Raw genomic sequence first — 22,101 nt, 5'->3', positions numbered from 1 at the left:
AAATGGCCAAATAGATAGCATCTTTCGAATTGCATAACCAAGGACTATTGATTAATCATGTATTTGCCCATTTGTCAACACAACAGAAAAAAAATTAGTCTGTTCTGCTTTGCAAGTTCTTCTCCCACCATGTGAGCTTATTAAAAAAAACAGTGAACAAAACTGAACAACAATTACAGTGGGATGTGCAAGAGACGGGACCTCTCAGAGCTGATCAATTTTTTCAATTACATAGAAGTCTACCTAAGCTGACTACCTCACAAATTCAGCTTCTACACAAAAACTTCCTCCCATCCCTTCCCATCCTTCAATATATAGTCAACACCACCAGAGCTTTGGTTTCCTTAATTAAGCCCCTGCCTCTCCAGGAAACCTACGCCTGCCTTCATTTGCTGTGTACATTTGAACTCTGCCCAAGTTCCTCTGCTTGGAGAAGACTATATTGAGCATAAACAAACTCCCCTGAGCCACTCTGACTTCCAAAATAGCCTTTCATGACAGCTAAGGAAAGCAAATCCTTAGCTTGGGAAAAAAAATAATTGCACTTCTGACATACATGGTTGCAATTCAGCTGTTTGTCTGCCTCCTCTTGGAAACTTAAACCTAATGGTAGGTTTAAGTTTGACAGTAGTCCCAGGCTTCACATCCCTGGGACTTCCCTCTTTGTTAGAGGTCTAGCACAACACCTCCTCTAGTTAACTCAATCACTTGTGTCAAGAAATCATTCTCCACACATACAAGAAGACTCCTCAGTTGTTTTCAATGTCCCACATGTGTACTAGTGTCTTGAAATGATGACATTTTCTCCAGTTTTCTAGAGCTGACTTTATCTGCTTCTTAGTCATGATCAGGTCTACAGCATCCAACACCACCTGGCCTATGGCAGGAATTGCAGCGTCCCCTGAAGTTCTCTATCCTCCACTTACTCAAATTTGTCTCACACGAATCTGTTGGCTCTGCAGCTTCTCTGGAAAGTGCTTGTCAGTCTGTCCTTCCTGATCCTGCAAGTCAGCTTATCTCCCTGCAGCTCCTTCCCCTACAACTCAGTGCCTGAACCAGAGCACAATTCACATTTATAAGGGCCCCTAGCTCCTACTCTCACTCTCAGAGAGAAGCACCAGGCAATTCTTACAGTCCAAGTCATGAAAGACCACAGCCCTACTCCTTCCACAAACTTTTTAAAACCAACTTATGGCTGCTGGAGAGGTTTCTGATTAACACATGTTCAGTTACTCAAAGATGCTTTTCCTCTACTCTTACAACATGGTATAGTAAGGAATTAATGAGGTCAGGGAAAAACTTTTGCAGGAAGTATCGTAAGATACCAAACCCCAATATTTGACTCGTGTTACTTTCAAAGCACCCTTTAGAAATATTGTGTTGATACCATCCAAGAACAGACAAGTATCTATTTAAAAAGTTTTAAGAAAGAAATCACATTATACAAACAAGCGCTAAGCTGCCCTGGCTTCTTGTTCAATGCATAGAATACCAGTTTGATGCAGGCCCCCATCCAAATAAAATTACAAGAGATCAACCTAGGAGATACACTTCCTGGACAGGGATGCTCCTTTGCTACAGAAAGCAGATAAGGGAGAGGATACACTGTCACAAATTTGTCAACAGCTAAAAACAATTAAAAACAACACATTAAAAACAATTTCACTTTCAGAACTGTCAGCAGCCTATTTTACAAGGCCAGTAACGTTACAGGTCAACAGGTGAGCTGACATTAAACACCAGCTACAAAGGAACTGTGAGAATTCATGCAATGTTATAAATCCAATTAAAGTCCAGGAATGAAACTTAAAGCACTGCCCAATTAGCACAGCAAGACAGAGGCAGAAACCAGGAGATACTGTATCTAAACAGAACACATGCATTTCTATAAATCCAAGTCACCACTCAGTACACCTATTACCTTGCACCAACTAATCAAACACTGATTACCATTCCTCCTATATAATAAGCAAGATACATGAAGGGTTTGGGGGGGGGTGGTTGGTTTCAAACAGCTATCACAGGATGATAGTTGCTGCCTACAGACAGCTCAGCAGTAATAAGTAAAACAGTATCTCATACTATCCTTTATATAGTGTTTCCTTCATGAAAGTAAACAAGTGATAGATGCTTTTTGTGAACAAGTTAAAAGAATATAACCTAAAACCACAACACCCATAAAAGGATATATGCATCTATACCTTATACCTTACAACTTGTGTCTTCATTTCCTGTCTCCCATCTTGAGTTTTTCAATCTTTCAGATACCTCATAAGCAATTCAGTTTCCTGTTTAACACTCTTCCCTAGAAAAATGGTACCAGGACCTCATCTGTGGAATCCCAGACTCCACAACTACCTGGCAACTGTTTGTTGAGCAATACATCTAAGAACCAAGGAAAGTATCTGGTTTTAAATACAATGCGTCTTACCAGGATCTGTTAAGATGGCTCTGCTCACCAATCCAGCTCTTCACATAGTGTGAACCTGCATCTCTGATACATAACTCCTTCCCTGCTCTTTTCCCCACATCCTCCACTATTAGGATGTGTGATGGCATTAACTCAAGACACTATATCTACACTGCCTCTCAAAAGGTTAATCAGGTATTTATTCTCCTTGTCCCCAACCACGTGTCTGATGCCATCAGCTCTAGTATTCATTAACCTATGCAAAGAGCCACATCAGCTTGCTGATCCACACTTCTTTCTTTTCTTTCCCCCACTGTTCTCATACAGATAAGCAGCCTGGATCCATTTAACAAAAGGCTGCACATGGAGTAGGTACACAAAACACAGGAAGGAAGAGAACTACTCTTAGTAGACAGAAAATTACTTTTACAATTGATACAAGACTGTGCTAAGTACTTGTGAACATTATTCATAGAATCCAGTCCAGGGCCTGTTCACCAGTATTTACACCCACACAGAAAATCAACTACAGATAGTATTACCAAATAGTATTGTTCACTTATAGTACCAGAGAACAGATCATCCTTGAATAACTACAACCACAGCTGATAACAAATAGCACAACTGGGACAATACGAACCACAGGAGCAATGAATCTGCACAATGAAGTAGCTGCTGCTGAGGACATGGGTGACGGATGAAGTCAGGAAAAAGGACACTCAAAGCCTCAAAAGAGGAATCCAAGGGACCTTATGTTCTGTATCCAAGGAGGTGAGGCAGCAGGAAACCATGCTGCTGCAGCTCCTCTCTTACAGAGGAAGATGGTATAACTATCTTCTTTTGATCACATTGACAATGTTCAATTGCATTAAAATTACTACATACAGCACTTTTCACCACCTCTGGAAAGGTCTAGAGATCAGCACAAAGCAAACAGGCTGTAATAGATGTACACCAACTTGGTTTCTTGGGGAAACCCAATATAATAAAGACAGTAAGTTTGAGCCAGAATTATGGCAGCAGGAGACATTGATCAGAACTGCTGATGGCAGTGCCCTCAGCACATACCTGTGGCTTCAGAGGAAGGAAATGCCTGCTCTGTGCCACTGCTGCCCAAGAGAGGCAAATCTCTAGAACAGGTGAAGCCTAATGACTTCAGCTCTGCTCAGCCTAAAGCTTAAGACCTGATCACAGAGTTGTCTGTACATCTCTCCAAACCCCATAGCTCTGGGCGCAGCATCAGAGCCCTGCAGACAGCCAAGGCAATAAAAGTCACTTTACTGACCTACTGCAACTCAGTTGGTTTCTATAAATGGCTACAGCATCTGTCATACATTCCAATGAAATATTTTAATATAAAATGGTAAGTAGAAAAAAGTTTTAACTAACTTGATCAAGGTGTCTGGTATGTTCGGAGCATGGAAACAACACAGCACAAGATTAGAGAAGTGCTAGAGCACCAGGAGGGCAGTCCCAAGCAAGCAATTAGAGTGACTTCAGTACACATCAGTATTCAAGCTCAAATCAGGACTGGGTTGTATTTTTTTTAAGTAAATCTCTCAGTCACCCCCACTTAGAACACATTTGTCTCTAACACTCAGCTGTCTCAAAGCACACGAACCAGATGCCTGCTGGGCACAGCAAACCACCACAAACAGATGCCAAACCCTCAGCACCAGACTAGAACCAAGCACACAGAGATACTGAAAGGCAGAAAGGAAGAACACCGTATCTTCAGCATGAACCATTTCACTCCACAGATCTCTCCTGCTACTCCCCACTACCTACTGATGTAGACAGTCATAGCACCACAGAACAACCACCTGACTCTCCACAACACTGAGGACCTGCACCTTTAAGCTGCAATTAACTTTGCTGACTGGGCTCCCCCATTTTCCTCTCCCAAGGGTAGTTCAGTACTTCTGACAACAGCCACTTTCTCTAAATGAGCTTTGTGACAGATTATTTTTAATCCATTTGATCCTTCAAATAAATCAGCTTGGTAATTAAATAACCATCCCCAAAAGGTCAAAAGATCTGGTATCAATTGCTTCTTTACAACATATGCTTTCCACTTCCAAGGCAGTGTCCCCAGTTGGGCTGCATTGTGATGCTTAAAGCATCCTACTCTACATCCTTCCTCTGCCTCTTAGTGGTAGAGTTTCAACAAGAATCCAACAAAATTGACATTTCAATTTATTTCAGCTTAACTATCAAACAATGCAACAGGAGTCTGACTCGTTTCAGAGGTCATATATGCATTTCACATCATCCTATCACTGATTAAAACACACTTAAAGGCTGAAACTTTAGGATTCTAGAGCTCTGATGAAATCCTCCACCTTGTAAAATTGCAGATCAAGCTTGCATTTTTCACTATGACCAATGAAAAATTAATTGCTTCCTGCAGCAACCCACTCAGTTTCAAAGCAGTGATAAACTTTTAAAAAAATGCAAATTACTGGCAAGCAAGCTACAATTCTGAACAGAAGCACACTCCTTCCACAGAGGTATTTCCCTTCATGGGATTATCACCAGCTGCATTTATCCTGCTTCACAAAACTGTCCAGGAGTTCACTCGATAAAGCATGGGGACAGGATAGTAACATCATCTCCATCCTCCCTCGTGAAGAGATGAACAACATGCTGTCTTGCTTTTGAAACAAAAAGCAAATACATTGAAGGAAGAGCAGAACAGCAACTGTTATGGCCCACTCCAGTTCTACACACTTTGCAAACACCACCACTTAGGAAGAGTGAATTTCTCCAGACAGTACATGGAGGCAGAGTCCACTCTGTACACCAGCCCAAGAATCACATATTTCAAAACAGCATTAAAATATTAGTTTCATTTTCATATAGGTACTCAAAACAGATCTCTCCAAGTTTTCTGAGTACAAATCCCTGAAATGCCACTGGGAGACAATGAGCTGTCAAAATGACAATTTCTAGTTTTGTAGCAGATGATGGAAAAAAGCTTTGCACATTTTAAAAGACAAAACAGCAAAAAAAAATAGTAAATGAGAATTTGGAAAAATGTTAAAACCTCTAAGCTAGTTACAAGTAAATAAAACTCCTCAGTTTTAGATAAACTGACTTTTCAAACTAATTTTTTTACATTAAAACTTAAATGCCAAATTGCCCTCCAATACTTATTTTTGCCAGCTAGATTTCTGAAGAAAAAAACCTGACAGCATCCCATTAAGCTATAGAGAAGTCTTCAGCAAAATTCTAAGTTTACATTGTTTCAGAAAAAAACCTCATCTTTCTCACTCTAATTTATTCAGCTCAATAAAGACATGGTATAGAAACTTATAACCCTTACCAACTTTGCAGTTTCCCTAAACCAGGTTTTTCCTCAACCTCCTTCTGAAATAGTGTCTCAGACTCCAAGCTTAAAAAAAAAGTTAGGAAAGGAATATAGATTTTCCATTTCTACTTAATTTATTTTTTCCATTTTCTGTCACTCAAAAGACTACATTTTCTGGAGAACAGCTCAATTCTGTGCAATTACTTTTACATCAATAAAAGCATTTGCATTATTTTTCCTTTTATATTATGTGGCAGAACAGATTTAGAACAGGCAGTTTAATATAACAACACCTGAAGTTTTAAGTGACTGACAGGAAAAACCTTATATGAAAGAAGTATAACTCACTGCCTACTACTCTGTTAAGTTTTAGTAGTTTACATTACTTTCCCATGGGATTTTTTCAGTCATTTATAGTTCATTGCTTCATATGGCTATAGAATCCCTGCTGTGTTAAAAAATGCCAAGTAAAATTATATCTCATTCACTGCTTTATGCTTTACCTTCTTTTGTTCAGATCCAATTAGTGAAAGCTTGTTCTTCATTTATCATACTTTTAGCTGATTATGTTAGGCATTACAATAGCTCTCTAGCTTTCCTTGACAATGTTTGCACCATCAGTGTTACATTTATGGTTGAGGAGGCTCTTTCATCTTAACCCTCTATTCCAATCAGTTCAGGGGGAAAAGTACATATGACTACTCTTGTTCAGAAGAAACTTCTTAGCTTGTTTTCTCATATCAAAAATAATTCTGCCAGATGTTTTAATTAAAAAAAATCTGAATTTAATGGTCCTTCCCCACTTTAGCTATTCAAGTCTAAAGAATCAAGTGTTTTGAAAGCTGAACACTGAAGTTAAAAAAACCAACAAAACTCAGCATTTTGAACAGTATACAGCTTCTTTCTCTGCTTTCCCCAAAATAAAGATGCAATCAAAGAGTATTAGCCACTATTTTCAAGAACCTGAAAGCACCCATTATGATCTATTTTATTCAGTACCACATGAGCAACTGTAATGCACTATGGGGGTCTCAGCAGCCATTTTGTCAGGCTGTTTTTCCCACCAGTTCAGACACATGCACAAAACTAATTGCCATTAAATCCCATGTAATACCATTTCCAGCTATCTGTATATTTGCATTAATACAGAAGCATCCAAAAGTCTCTCAAGTCACCTATCTCCTTTTAAGTTTTGTTAGCGTTCTCTTCCCTATCACCATAACAATATTCACCTGTAAAAATCTTAAGTCTTCTTAAAAAATTAATAGCACAAAACAGTATATTTTGTTCTTTGTATTTTCCCTCTTCAGGTAAGCTTTATTTGGTTCTCACCAGGTTGTTCCCTTTTTGCCACATACCAAGTTTATAATAGTCTCTGCTGCTTCCTCCTCATAACAGGAAAGCTTAAATTCTTTGCAATGAAAATTCCTTTGTGCTCTTATAGTCTAGTTACTAGATTTATATATTAATGGTAAGTATGTCCAGATTGATATTGCTTTAACAGCATACTCAAGACATTTGTCATGGTGCTCCACAGAAACTAAGTGTGAAGAACAAGGAAAAGCTGTTTCATGGAAAGCTTATATGCATTTTGTCTATTCCCACCACCACTATTCAGCACTAAGTTCCACAAGGATTTCAGGAATCTGAAAATTTAAAAAAAAAACATTGAATATTCAACCAAAAGAAATCCAAAATAAAGCTCTAGGACAAGATAACTCACTTGCAAGTCTTGCAGTACTCTTTTTCAAAGAGCATTATTTTAAGACTGTGAATAAAATTCCTATACAAACATTAGTGAAAATGCCTGCTTGAATCATTTATGCATATCACTAGATAAGGAATAAATTAGAAGCTATCACTGAAGAGCCTGAATTGCTAAGTACCTTGTGATACCTGTTTTCTTTCTCACCTTAAATATTTAGTGAGAACACTGAAGGAACTTTGCTTCTGTTCAATTTCAATTGTTTTCAAACAGTATGATAAAACCAGAGAGTCGGTAACAGACCAACTGGACTGCCCTCCTTTTACTGTTATACTAGCTACAATCAATTCATATTAAGAGTATCAGGGTACCTGCTTTTCAGTGAGTAGCTATACAGATGACAAGTAATGTAATAAGGGGCTCTAACTACTTCTCAAAGGTTGCTCCTAGTTCTAAGCATAAGTTTTATCTACTGTAGTTAGTGCTACTTCCAAACATGTAAATAAAAAATATTTTTGAAAGATATCCCTACCTACTTTGGTTACTTAAAACCAGGTCCCACTATTTCCAGTAAAGACAAAGAATGTTTGGATGGGCACCTAGTTCAACTGCATGTCTTTACAGCTATTTCTGTCTTTGGTTCAATGACCATCATCATCAGGGTAGCTGCCTATCATTGCTTTTGCAATACAAGCCATGAAAGAGTGAGATATCCTGTCAAGCACAAAATCAAAATAATACTAACAACTCTCTTGTAGCATCCCATCACTACACAAACACATTTTTCCTAGCTCCACGAGGACAGGGGTTCCTTTGGCAGGTTGCATCAGCTCCTGAGTATGACTTCAGCACATTTGACATTTTGCTATGACTGGTACAACCAAGAAGGATGCTGCCGATGAAACATTGGACAGAATTACGGACAACTATTGTTGGTGACTTTATTGTAAGTTTCAGAGTCAAAGAATTTGGCCTGTGGACTCATCTATCAAGGTCATCCAAGATGGCAATCACACATCACTGCAATGGGCCAGGTCATTCCCCTTACGAATAACTAGAAGTACCCAAGTCATTAAAACACACATCACTAAGTAAACTCTTTCCCAGTGCAAGCACACAAGGTAGTGACTGACGGATCTATGATAGACATAAACAACACGTATCATTAGACCCAAAAAACTAGCTTAGACTTCATACCTCTACCTTGAGTACACAGAATAGTTTTTCAAGTAGCCTCCCTCTCATTTTCCTTTAAATATCTGGAGCTTCTTCAATACACACAGCTAATGCTTAACCTCATACAGGTAAGTTTGGTCAGTCTTTAGGTAAGGCTCCAAAGAGCTAAGCAGACACTACATCACCCTTACAGCATTTGTTAAAGCCTCATCTCTCGTCCACAAACTCAAAATGGCAGCATCCCCTCTAACACACTTAATGTTATCTTTATGAACTACCATGAGTATATGAATGCATTTCTGAGATACCAGCTTGGATTTTCTCTCTCTTGGGAGCTATTACAAATTAAAGACCTTATTTGTATTTTAAAGCTAAAACAGCACTGTAGATCAAAGCAGCATAGAGATATTTTCAATTTCCTTTTTGTAATGCACAATTTGTACACCCTTCCCCCTAAGGTCATGAGTTGTACTTTTCCATGCCATTCTTACTGTCTTATTATGTTCTTCAATCTTGGTTTTTACTTATTGCTTTCAGATCTTGTCACAGTCTCCAGTTCATAGCAGAATCCACACAATCAACAGACACACTGGAGAGAAGACCAATTCATTTTCTCAAGACTATTATGGACTGGTAAAAGAACATGTGGGGTTTTTTTAAACAGCTTTTAAAGTCTATTTTCAGGATGAATTCATGCCAGTGAAAAGGCTATGCAGTGCTGCTAAACAGTGAATCCATTTATCCTAACAGCAGATACTATACACATAAGATGGAATTCAAGTACCCATCAGCATGCTTCAGTTTCACGAGAGGAATCATAGATCATACAGAATAGTTTGTATTCATATTCACATAACCCTTGGCTTCCAAAAGAATTAGACTTTATCATGATGTCTGACATCCACCCATTAAGAATTCATTTCACAGCCCATTGAGCACCCACAAGCTACTACATTACCAGTTATGGCTACCAGTTGAAATCCAGACCAAGCTTTCCATTCACCTCAAAGAAAGAAATACTTGGCATAAAAATCCATCAGTAGAGCATTTCAGAAAGTTCCATTTCAGTCCCTTGCTCAATCTACAGCCTATTCATATGAGCTCAGCTGGTCATGTAGTAATAGAACCACAAAGGGACTCAGACAAAAGCTATGTCAAAGTCCAAAACTCCCAACAGTTCCCACCTTTCATTTAACCTTAAAAACTAAGTTCTAACTACTTTCAGATTTCATGAACCATGTCTGTTTTTCTAACATTGAGTAACTTGCCATCTATATTCACAAGTCCTATCCTACATAAAATAGATTTTTTCTGGTAGCTTGTCTGAGTCACTTCTTATTAAATCGTAATACAGGGGTTTAACTCCCTTCCAGACTTCAACAAACTTTCCTGGGACATGGGGGTACCCCTGGTCATTTCTCCTGTAGCAGTTCTTTCAGGCAAGGAATAATACGGTGTTCTCTCTAGTCAAAAAGAATATGTAAGTATGACTACACTTGCTGTTACACCACACAATAAATTATCCTGTTATTGTTGCCATGAATGATAACGAAGAGACTACAAAATCTGAAAATGGGCAATTCTGGTACCTTACTTGTCTAAAAAGCCATTTTACCACCTTCCTGCTATGCTGCTGAGTATTGAAGGCACATCAATATCCTCATCAAATGGAACAGCTCCATTAAGCCTGTTTAGCATACCTGGTAGAAGGGGACATTTCTATGGGAAGTGGAAAGTAATAAAAAGGATTTACCAGACATAGGAAAAATTCATACTAAGCTCTATACCTTCTTCTAGGATGCACTCTTCGTTGCCTTTTTGTGCATTTTAGCAAAACAAAATTTAGGTTTCACTGCTACTCTCACCTGTTGCCCACATCTACCTATGTGCACCTGTATCTAGCTTAACCCACACAAAGAGGAAGGTAGCATTTACACACAAGTGTTCACAGAAAAATCATGCTAAATACTTGTCCAATCCTTCCTCCACCTTGCTATCTCCATTCACTTCAAGCACACAGCAGAAAAGGACATATACAAAGATACTTCAGAATTGCCAGCATGCCTACAAAAATAACCAGCAAGACTGCATAACAGCTGCAAGTCTTGCTGAATTACTAAAACCTCATTTACCACTTGAATTAAGTAGTACTCACAGCATTGGCGTCGACATCACTGTGTATGGCAACTGTTTTAATCCCCATCTTCTTACATGTTTTGATGACCTACCACATAAGAAGTGACAATTACCAATTTAAATACCAATAGTTTTACAATTAAATATCAAAAAATTAAATTGTTACATACTTACTCGGCATGCAATCTCTCCTCTGTTGGCAATAAGGAGTTTTTCAAAAGTCTGAAGGGAAAAGAACAATAAGAGTCTTGAGAGACAAACAGAAAACAAGTTTTTCTCCCTCCAGAAATATGCATTCTTTTCTCCTCCATTTCCATTAAAACCATGGTTAATCTATGAGCTTATAATTCTGAGATCATCTACTTTTAAAAGAGTTCTCCCGATTTAAATGATGACATAACAAACAGTATGCTATACTAGATCTACCTAGCACACACACAGGCCCAGAAGAAAAAGGCTTTGACTATTTACACCAACATTCCTTGGATCTCCTTGCCAACTAGAGCCCTATAGCAGCTCTAGAAGTCACTCAAGTCCAGGGAAGAGGTGCAGTCGGTTTTATGTTGCCTGGAAGCAGCACAGATACATGCTGTTATTATACAGGTACAGTAGTCATTGCTAATAATCAGTACAGATGACACGGAACACAATAATCATCAATTGTGGGAGCCCTTTAAAAGGCATTCCAAACATAAGGAAGAGAGGCTCCACCATGCCTAGGTCATGGAGGATAAAAGACCAACAGTTTGACCCTGAACAGGCATACCTGCTGAGTTGTACCAGCCCTGCCCCTTCTCCTGTCTGAGCCTCACCGGAGGAACTTTGCAAAATGCTGCACAGCCATCAGGACATTGTTACACACTTAATACTAAGTAGCATATTCAATGCAACAGAATAGCAAACTTACTACTCCCTGAAATTCACTGTCACCTTTCACATTGGAATGCACTAACGCTGCAAATGTACTGTCAACACTTCTGTATCATGCTGTAAGAGGGGATAACAAGCTGTTGGAAGTCAAAAAGCCTTACACCCTTTCCCATTAAGAAAAGAGTGGCAGAGCAGCACAGTTGCTCAGCATAATAATCTCATTGCTGGAAGTGAGGGTTATTGCTGTCATGGGCCTTGCTACTAAACACACAAGTGCACTTTGGAACGGCCCCTGCTCGGTTATAAATACAGACTGCCACTGAAAGGGACCCACTGAGTGACACACTTACCCCAGACCACAGGGATGCAGCTCCAGGACATATGGACTAGGGGAAGAGAAAGTAGTGCACAAAAACTAAATGGTTTACTAGCCTCACATTCATTGGTTATTTGAGGAGAGGAAGACAGGTGCTAGAGGAGAGGAAGGAATACTGAAAAACCCCAACAGGAGCTGCTATGACAGACTAGAACACATTATTTGCTCTACACTCCAGAGAAACTCAAGGTACCCTTGACCAAATCTACTTTTTCAAAGTCAGGACTGAGCTGACATCACATGACCAGCTTAAAAATACTACCACGTGATAATACCATGTGGAAATTAAGTGATAAGAAACCCATCCAGGTGAGAGCTGCAGCAAGCTTTTACAGTAAATTCAGCCAGATCTGCTGAATACCACTGCCCAGTGCACAGGCACACCTGACTCAGATGGATCTTAAACAAGCTCAATTATCAAGAGGTACAAATACTTTAAGAACACCACAGGAGGTACAAACTTTTTTGAAGAGTTTTTAGCTGGTGATCTGGTCTAAGAAGGTTATCAACATAATCATAACAAACTGTTCCCGAGTCTAAATTTCAGCATTCTAGAAACTTAAAGATTTTTAGGCTTTTTAGACTTGAGGGGAAATTTTAAAAATACTCCCAAATACCAGGTACTGAAAAGCATCATGACTCAAGCTCACCATCAACCTGGTTCTTGGTACATAAAAGCTGTTTTATTAATCAGCTGTGGTTGCAGTGCAAGACAAGACTTTCAATATCAAGATTATAAGAATATTTGACATTCACTTTAATTTTTCAGTTCTGGTCTCTATCTAATGACACAGATTAGACTCAAGTCCAGCACAACAAAAAAAAAAAAATTTAAATCATACTGCTTCAGAGTAACAATTTTTTATATCATTTCCACTAATTGGCTGAAAAGGTGTCACATTAAAGTCTTGTCATTACAAAGACAGTTTAAGTGCTTTTCTGGTTTGCTTTGTTCACTGCCCCTTCTGCAGTCTGTAGTAGTCACTAATTGAAATGACAGCTCCTAGTTGAGAGAAAGCAAATACCCAACTATATGGCCTAAACATAATTATGCATTTAGAAAAGCAAGGGGATCTTAATTAAGCAAGAACCTTAAGAAAAATAAATCTTCTAGAAAAAACTGTAAAGCTACAGTTCTAGGTACACACTGGTTTTCCCCATTTCCTAATATTGTTTCACTTCTAGTTAATTGCTTCTACACCAGTATATAAGGACAAGCCTATCAGTCCTGAATTGCTGGCATCCTTTGCCCTTGAATATTACAGTACCTTCAGTCACATTATTTTTCCAAGTGTGTTACTTCAGAGGCCATGCCAAGACAATCTTCCACAAGGAAAGTTTTTCTTGGCTCATTACTGTAAATTGAGATTGCTACTGCACAATCCCCTAGATGAGGATTTGGTATTCTCTGCAGGCCTTTAAAGGCCCACCTTTTTCCAAGGTCTGAAGTTCTCACCCCCATGCCAGGCCATCTAACAGTCATGCTGCCACTGTTACATAGTTTTGCTTCCACGAAGAGCTTTTGGCTAGTCTAGCTCCCGAATGTCTTAACAGGCCCATTACCACCCACACCATGAAAAACATTAACAGTTGTTTCATAATTATAACATGTTCAGGCTGGTATGTAGCTTTCCCAAGCTCGCAATCACTTAGTAAGCCTTTTGGGATACACTCAAAGAGTAGTATTCCAATCTTGCTTGACATGTATCCTGCAAAAGCAACTTCCTTCTTGGTTTAGAAGGAAAAACATGCTATTAAACCAGTGAGAGTGATGGGTTATACCAAGAGAACTACCATTGTTAGAAGCAGCACAAAGAAGAAGGCAGCTTAAATACCCAAATGTCAGCATTACAGTAAGATGTCAAAAAGAAAACATGCACCATACTACTTACCTTTTCATTTGGATCATACACAGACGAATAGAGTTTATGTGAAGTTATAAGGCACCATCTTGAACACAGTGCTTCCCACTACAGAAGAAACAGAGTTAAGCCTGTTACAATATGCCATTAAATTAAAAACATTTCATACACTGACATCTTAACAAAACTTCCATAGTCTTTCATTCCCTCACCAAGTGGAATAAAGCTCATAGAGAGCTGCCCTTCTCCAAGTAAAGACCCACAAACAGTGACCAGAAAAAATTCAGAAGCTCTAGATATGAGGTCATTAGCTTAAGCATAACTTTTTTTTATAATATACTCTCTACTATACCATCTTCTTTCCTTCTTGTTCTTGTTCTAAGAAATACCTACAAGAAATTCTCAAAAGAGCATGCACACATATGTCTCTATACAGTGGTGATGGGGAGAGGCCTTCACTGCTGGGGAACTGTTGGGTATACAGCAGGCAGTAGACTGGGCCCATACAGAAGGGAGTAGAGCAGACTTTAGATGCTCTCAGTCTTCCCTATCCCAGGCTCCTGACATCAGTCTGAGGAAAAGAGGTCTTTTTCCCCTTAGACTTCTGCTCTGAACCAACTTCTACATAGACAATGTTTGCACAACACAGGAAAAAGCAGTATACACATGCTATTTCAAAGAAAACACAATAGATGATACCAGATTTGTAACTGAATCAAAAAGGAGATTCAGATGGGTATTATTTAAGCAAGTCATTTCACAATGTAATGGCAGTTAGCCATAAACAAAAATAATCATACAGATAAAATGATACCACACCAAAGATGCATCAATACAGACAGCTCTGGCAAAGTCACACTTAATCACCCACTTGGAAACAAAAAGACTATAAAAAGCCTTAATAATAGATATTGTCTAGTAGGAAACACAAAACAGCAGTGACAGGAACTGCCAGAACTCAATCTGTCAATTCTGTCTTAAAGAATTGTTTTCAAAAGTTGCAGAAATCTGAGGAAGTAGTAGAAAGTAAAGGCTGTCCTGTGAAAAGACTGGGGGGAAAAGATATGGACAAATATGGACTACACTAGAAAAAAGATCAAAAAATAAGGAAGCATACGTTCACATAAAGAGCTTAATTAGAGAATTCAGTTGCACCTTCCACAAGAGTAGTGAACTTAAGACACTTCAAAAATTGATAAAATTAAGTTTACTGTAAGCTCATTGATTTTGAAGTAACAGTGGCTGTCAGTAACTGGAATGTGAACACTCCCTATACAGCCCTCTAGCCTGATTAAGTTTGAAAATACTTCTCATGTTGCATCACAGGAAGCAGAAACCAGCCCAGGATTGAGAAGGCCATCACATTTGTAAATGCAACTGATCTTTAATGTCATAAAGGAAAAAGAATATATTTCAACACAAGTAAAGAAAGCCTTAGAGCCATACCATCTCTTGCCAGCTCCAACCAAGCTTTGTGAGAAGAAAGCTACTATAGTTACACAAATTGTTTAGTTGCCAGACATTAGTGGCAGACATGGCATACACTATTCCCAGATAATCCACCTATGCTTAATTCTTCTGAACAATTCACATATGTTTAATTTTTCTGAAATTAAAAAAATTAAAAAAGGTTAGTGGAAAGCAACCATTCCACCTTGTTTCACCAAGCTGTTTCCCATTCAGTTTTGTTTGTTTTGGTGGGGGGTTTTGGTTCTTTTATTTCTTTCACTTCATTCCCCAAAGATAAAATCCAAACCAAACTGAAACACAAATCATTCGATATGCTGGAATCGAATCCACTAGAGGCTTCTTTCATTTTTTGGGGTTTTTTTTTCAGGAGTATATTATTATTCATCTGAGGGTGTGACAGTACAATCTGTTTCAGGCATTAAAGAGATGGAGTAAAGGACAGAATTCTGCAAGCTGCAATCACACCTGCCAGCTGGTCAGTATCCCAAGTTTACAGCACACTTGTTACACCTTCAGTGACTGTACTGTGATCTAGATATTGTCAGAGGAAGGATACCTAGAGAAGCAGCAGAGTACAGTCTCCTGCCCCAGAAGACACATGGTTAAGCAGATTGAGTCCTCCTCCTCAGAAACACTATTAACAGAAGTGCTTGAGAGACCACAAATAGTCTAAAGAAGGTCATACAGGACACACACAAAAACTCTCCACCAAGTTAATATTATACACTGGAGAAAGTGCTTGTTAAGGGTCAGTGGGGCTAATCTAAATACTTGCAGTTAGCAGGGAAAAGGCAATAACCAGGTAAGGAAGGAAAAGTTTCTGAACTTTCTTGTAAATACCTTTCATACAAAACTAGTTTTGGATGCCTGTGAGAAGCCAGAAGAGCTATGCCCAGGAGACTGGGGGGTAAGGCTATGATGGGGGAAATTAGCTAGCATTAAGCTGTAGAATCCTAGTCATCTTGAAAAAAAAATAAATAAAAGCCCTGTTAAAACATTTTAGGCAGAAAGAATAAAATTACCAAGCAACTAAAAAAACTTGGAAAAACTTTAAATCACATTCAGCTCTGGTTTTACACTACAGAATTGGAAAGATTCCATATAAAAATCTTATAATAGCCTAACCTACGTAACTATGTTCAAAAGTTTAACTGCCTCCTCTCATACACACAAGCAAATCACTGAGAAAGCCAGGTAATTGAGTACTTGTGGGGTAATTTCCTAAAACAAATCCAGCATATTGCTCAACTCAGATGTGAAATCTCAACTCTAGTTCACAGCTTTTAAAAGAAGAGTTTCTATATGTATCTATACCAATATACACTAAAGTTTAAGAGCTTGCATCTACTAAAGAAAAATCTCTTTACTTCTAGCCACTATGAGCAATTGAATAATTACTTAAAAATAAACAAGCATTTTGTAAATAATGCACATCTAAGGCCACAAAGGAATGTTACTGAATTGCCATCTCCAACCCTACAGCTATGCAGGTATCATCATCAACCCCTAGGCTCCCAAGCTCCTGCCATAGGTAGTTTCTTTAAGAGCTACAGCAAACCCCTAAGGCCTCTCAAACCAACAACCCAGCAAAGCCAATCTAGCTCTCGAGCTACACTCTTAATTGGCTGCCTCCCCAAAACCACACATGCCCTAGCTATTACACCTTACACAGACATTTTCTAAGAACATAGCCCAGAGAGCTCAGCTTGACCTAAAGACTTCCTTGTACCTTGTAAAACTAGGAGAGGGCAGTAGAGTCATCTGGTATAACCAATTTTTGTCATGATTTGTTACTTCCATTTGATAAAGCTTTCGACTCTTGAAAGCCCAAGAATGCAGGCTATTCATTTATGAGAACTCAATTCTGGACTTCTGCATTTGGCTTAGAGTTTCCCATGTCTAGCAAATTTTTTGAAAACATATAGCATCAGTGGTGTATTTTGGAAAAGCATCCTGCTTTGTCTATTATTAATTGCAAAATAGTCAAACTGATCTACAACAGCTGTAACAGTTATAAAATAACTTCATTTAAAAAATCAAACTACAGAGTACCTTGTAGTATGCCCACTGCACATTGTCACTTTGAGACCTCACAGACAAACTGCCTCCCCTTGGGCACCCAACCCTAGGAAATCTCCTGAGGTGGTTTAAGGACACCTCATACAAGAGCAAAACAGAAAATTAAGTTATTATTTAGACATGACTTATATGTGTATTTTTAAAGGTTTACATGCCCTCATAGAGGAAGGAAATCTCCCTGCCATGCTGGTCAGCTTCTAAATAACTTATTGATACTGAGCTTTACAGGCAGAAAAAGGTCTCAGTGTTGAAACAGATGCAGAGTTCCAGATTTCAGGCAGGAAAAGCATCATATATCAATATTTGCTGTAAGAAGTCTAGTATGGGAAGGAATGTGTATTTTAGCATTACTAGAAAATACAGTAAGCAATACCCAATAGTAACAGCCAGACTAGCACATTTCTTTTCACTAGACAAATTCTAAATCTCCTAAGATTTCTGCCCCTACACTTTCAGAGACTTGGATGTATGATACCATAAGAATAACCTCTTTATCTTTGTGGTGTATCTAGTATTAGCCATCAGTATTCCTGAGCAGTTATAAAACTAACTAAAATTACAATTTCTTTCTTCATGTTTTGATTACACAGCAGCTGTTCCCAAACCCTTATTTCAACTCATTTGACAACATAATTTCTTGTGTATGGAACTCTACTGATGGAGTAAGTATAAAGCACATAGGAAGAGACACCTTCACATGACTGCAAGACTTTTAATCTATAAGGCTGAAAACATCACTTCATAATACAATACTGTATAAATCTCAGAAACAGGAAGGGAAACATAACACTTCCACATTTCTTTTCTCTAAGGAAGCACTTTCCCTTCCTTCAGAGTGCTGAACAGCCAAGCCCTTGTAACTGGAAGCAGATTCTCCTGAAGCCATCTGCAAATACAGCTGTGGCACAAGGTTCTGTAATGCACAATGCACTTCACAGTTCCTTCTCTCTGACCAGACCCACGATTCTAAGAACAGGAAATCTTTCATATTTGCCAATATAGCATACAAACTACAAACAAGGAAACACTCATCCACCTAAGGCTATTTTTTAAGCTCAATCATTCCCATATCGAGGTAGCTTCTCCTCTGTGCCAGTCCCTAAAGCTTGTATAGTGAAACAGGCATGGGAATACAACCAGCTGAGAAGCTAGTCACAAGGAGTGGGAAAAGTGTATTCTCAGCCAGATTTCAGTCCAGCTTATCCAAGATATCCATGCAGTAGTGTTGGCACAAGTTGGAGGGAGGCAAGAGCAGCCTGTGATCAAGACCTAGCAGCTGCAGAAAGTTGGAACAGCTTCTAATGGCAGCAGCCTTAAGAGATCCAGTAAGGCTGGCTGGCACCTAAGAAACAGATCACAGTACTGTAACAATCTATGCAAGTTGGGGACAGACAAAATAAATTAAAACACAAAGAGTGTTTCAGAACAAGAGTGACATTTCTTACCCAGTGTAGACTTTAATGGACTTTCAATTTTTTTCCTTTCAAAACTTGTTATATTTTTTGCCCACAGTACATAATACAGCATACCTTCCCTACCAATTCCAAAAAGCTACTCCTGGAACCAGAAATCTCTACCTGAATTACACTTTAAGAGTGCTTGCCAGTACTAAAATCTGTAGTTCACATTCATCTTCACAAACTGACAATCATTTGAACTCTCTTCCCTAGTGGCAAATGATATCCAACCTTGCTATCCCATCAGCCTGATACTTATGCACTTATGAACAAGGGTAAAAATATTTCCCTGGAATAACAGCATGCTAAAAATAACATCAGAGAGCAAGGAGCCCCCACCATACAGATAACTTCCATGACTTAAAAATGTTGGGTGCACAGATGGCAGAGAAACTTTCCATACATTTAATTCAATTATTAGAAAACTTACCTACACTGATATAATCTATATCAGCAGTTTAATCTTGAAGTCATGATGTACAGTATTTATCACTTCATTTTACATTATTTTAAACAGTCCAGCAACTCTCTCAAAAGAGCGTCATGACTGAAATATCAAAAGCCATGTTTCACCCTCATTCTCTGATTACAACCTTCTTTCAACATCAGGTTTTCTCACAGCTCCAGAAGTGCAAGGCACTCAAAATGAAATTTTTGTTATATTCTAAGCAGAACTCATTCTGCATAAAACCTAAGCAGAAGTGATAAGCACTACATTAGAAACAGAGTGAAAAGTCAAATCCCCAGCTCAGTGTTTCTGCACCTTTCTCAGGTCCTTTACTGATTCCTACATGAAAACAGCACAAGAAGTTAAGGACATCTCAGTAGCTACTAGCCCTTGCAAAAATTGTTGGAGTTCCAAGCACAGTCAAGTTTGAAGATGTCAATTTATTATTTATCTAGGTTAGCAAAACCTAAAAGAATGTATGAAAGCAATTTCCATGCAAATTCATTTTATTAGAGGTTTCCCAATATATTGTTGTCTTGATGGTGACCCTCAGGGCTAGAAATCACTTCAGTGATACAACTCATGAGTGCTATTAAGTAGCTATAAAAACATTGTTTTACAGAGGTGCCACTAGTGCAACATTTTCAATACTGCGTGCACTGGTGCTGTCAGGCAAGACACTTGAGATGCCAGAGAGAAGGAAACAAAGTAGGCCTTTTACAGTCTCCAAAGGACTGACATCAGGCTTAGAACAACTTAGTAGGAAGAGCAGAAGCCTTCCCCATCTATATACACACCCTCATGGCTACCAAAAACAAAGATGTCAAATAGGATGGGCTCCCTGTTAACCTGAAGTCATCTCCAGTTAAACAACTTCGGTTTTCAAAAAGCTTCTCTCACATACACCTTCACAGGAAAACAGGTTTACTACATATATATATATATATATAGTATTTCCTAAGGAAAGATACTTAGGTAAAACACGTGCCCTTTTCCTCTTTAATCCCTTTTCAAAATTCCCTGCCCACAGAAACCACCTCTTTTACATGATTCCTAGGAACAGGTGAGGAGTTCCTTACAGTATTGCTATGAGGCAACATTGCTAGAGAGAAGCTCATCCCACATCCTCAGGAGTGCACTGGCCAAAACATTTTCTGTGATTCATTGCACTCTTCTCCACTGGAACACTACACGAATTTTCCTCTTCAGGAAAAAAATAAAATACTGTAAATTCTTTCTACAGTAAACAATTAGAAGTACATTGCACTACTTTCCCCATAAAGAAACTAACTTCAGTGTCATTCAACTGTTACACAACACAATGTGCAAATGCTGTTTGTTCTTATATAACATAGTATCTTTCTCTTAATACAATCTGTAGAAGCAACAGAGATGAAAACACAGCAGGTGCCTCAGGGAAGTTAATCCACAGCCTACAGAATAAGGTTTTCTAGATGATTTCAGGTCTTCATCAAAAACATTGCTATGGCTCTGCAATGAGCTTATTGCCTTTCCATGAACAGCGAGAAAAAGAGAAAATCACAGTGAAGCTTTAAGTAACAGCTGAAAGCACTGTATCTGGGGTAAAGGGGGAGGTGGGGGAATGGGAGAGGAAGAGAACGCCTTTCTCTGCTAGCTAACATTTCACAACTAAAAACAGCAAAAAAACTACCCTCTACCCCAGCGCTTTCATAAGCTCGTGTTTAGCAGAGGGAAAGGGCAGAAGGAAACTGAAATCACAGAACCTCAGAATCAATCAGGTCAAAAAGGACCTGAGATCATCGAGTCAAACCTCGGGCCAAACACCACCACGGCACCAAGTGACACGTCCTCTCTTTCAATGAACGCCGCCGGGGACGCTGACTCCACCACCCTAAAGTATCACATAACTCAGCTCACCAGAAGAAAATTAATATTAAAAATAAAAAAAATCACGGTCTCCCGGCAACACGCCGACGGGATACACCAAGGAAGGGCCTCTTGCACGCCGGGAGCCCGCAGGCACAGCAGCGAGGAGCCCGGTTTCACAGCGCCCCGGCAGCCGCCGGCTCCCGGCCGGCACCCGCCGACCACCCCCAGCCGCACGGCCGCTCCCGGCGCCGCGGCCCGGCACACACAGAGCTCCCCGGAGCCGCTCACCCAGCCGGGGGTCCCCGCCGCTCACCCGGGGAAGCTCCTCGCGGGAGACGGCACCCAGCCCCCGCCCTTCCGCACACAGAACAGCCCCCTGCCGCCGACCCCATCCCTCCCCGGGGAGCCTCCACCACGCGCAGCCCGGTGCCCCCAGGCAGCCGCCATTCTCGTGCCGGCCGCGAAGGCGACGCTCACCCCCGGCAGCCGCGCCCGCCGGCCGCCGCAGCGCAGGAGCGGAGCCAGCGCCATGGCCGCGGCCGCCGCTGCCCGGCCGCCCTTTCACCCGCGCCGGCGGGGCCGGGCCGCGCGCAGCCAATCCCGGCGCGCGCCCGCCCGCCGGGGGCGGGGAGGGGCGCGAGGGGCCCGCCGCGCGCCGCACGCGCCCCTCGGGGTCGCGCTTGCGCGGGGCCGACGGCGGCGGGAGCGCGCCTCGTGAGCGCGCACGGAGCCGCGAAACGGCCCCAGCTGGAAGGGACCCGCAAGAGCCGTCCGAGGCCAGCTGCTGGCCCTGCACAGGACAGCCCCCGAGGCACACCGTGTGCCTGAGAGCATTGTCCAAACGCTTCCCGAACCCTGCCAGCCTGGCGCCGTGACCTCTGCCCTGGGGAGCTGTTCCAGGGCCCAGCCACCCTCTGGGGGAAGAACCTTTTCCTAATATCCAGCCTAAAC

At 40.3% G+C, this 22,101-nt stretch overlaps 1 protein-coding gene across 9 annotated transcripts in view; it reads right to left on the bottom strand.

Moving 5' to 3' along the window:
* PCCA (propionyl-CoA carboxylase subunit alpha) overlaps window positions 1-21,770 on the bottom strand; it is a 270,129-nt gene extending 248,359 nt beyond the window's left edge. For 3 of the 9 annotated variants that reach the window (XM_068182524.1, XM_068182532.1, XM_068182527.1), the window contains exons 1-4: window positions 21,628-21,770; window positions 13,876-13,953; window positions 10,912-10,959; window positions 10,757-10,825 (exon numbers count right to left, since the gene is read on the bottom strand). In XM_068182524.1, coding sequence (XP_068038625.1) covers window positions 10,757-10,825; window positions 10,912-10,959; window positions 13,876-13,953; window positions 21,628-21,681 — 249 coding nt within the window. In that variant the 5' untranslated portion in view covers window positions 21,682-21,770. Of the gene's footprint in view, window positions 1-10,756; window positions 10,826-10,907; window positions 10,960-11,503; window positions 11,528-11,549; window positions 11,597-13,875; window positions 13,955-21,627 lie in introns of those variants that run through there. The other 6 variants (XM_068182525.1, XM_068182531.1, XM_068182529.1 and 3 more) reach the window with 6 other exon arrangements.
* Window positions 21,771-22,101: the final 331 nt, after the last annotated feature.

This window comes from Anomalospiza imberbis, chromosome 2 (assembly GCF_031753505.1).
Source record: "Anomalospiza imberbis isolate Cuckoo-Finch-1a 21T00152 chromosome 2, ASM3175350v1, whole genome shotgun sequence".
Lineage (NCBI taxonomy): Eukaryota > Metazoa > Chordata > Aves > Passeriformes > Viduidae > Anomalospiza > Anomalospiza imberbis.
Note: the sequence above shows the minus strand (reverse complement) of the source record. Positions and strands in the feature narration are given on the sequence as shown.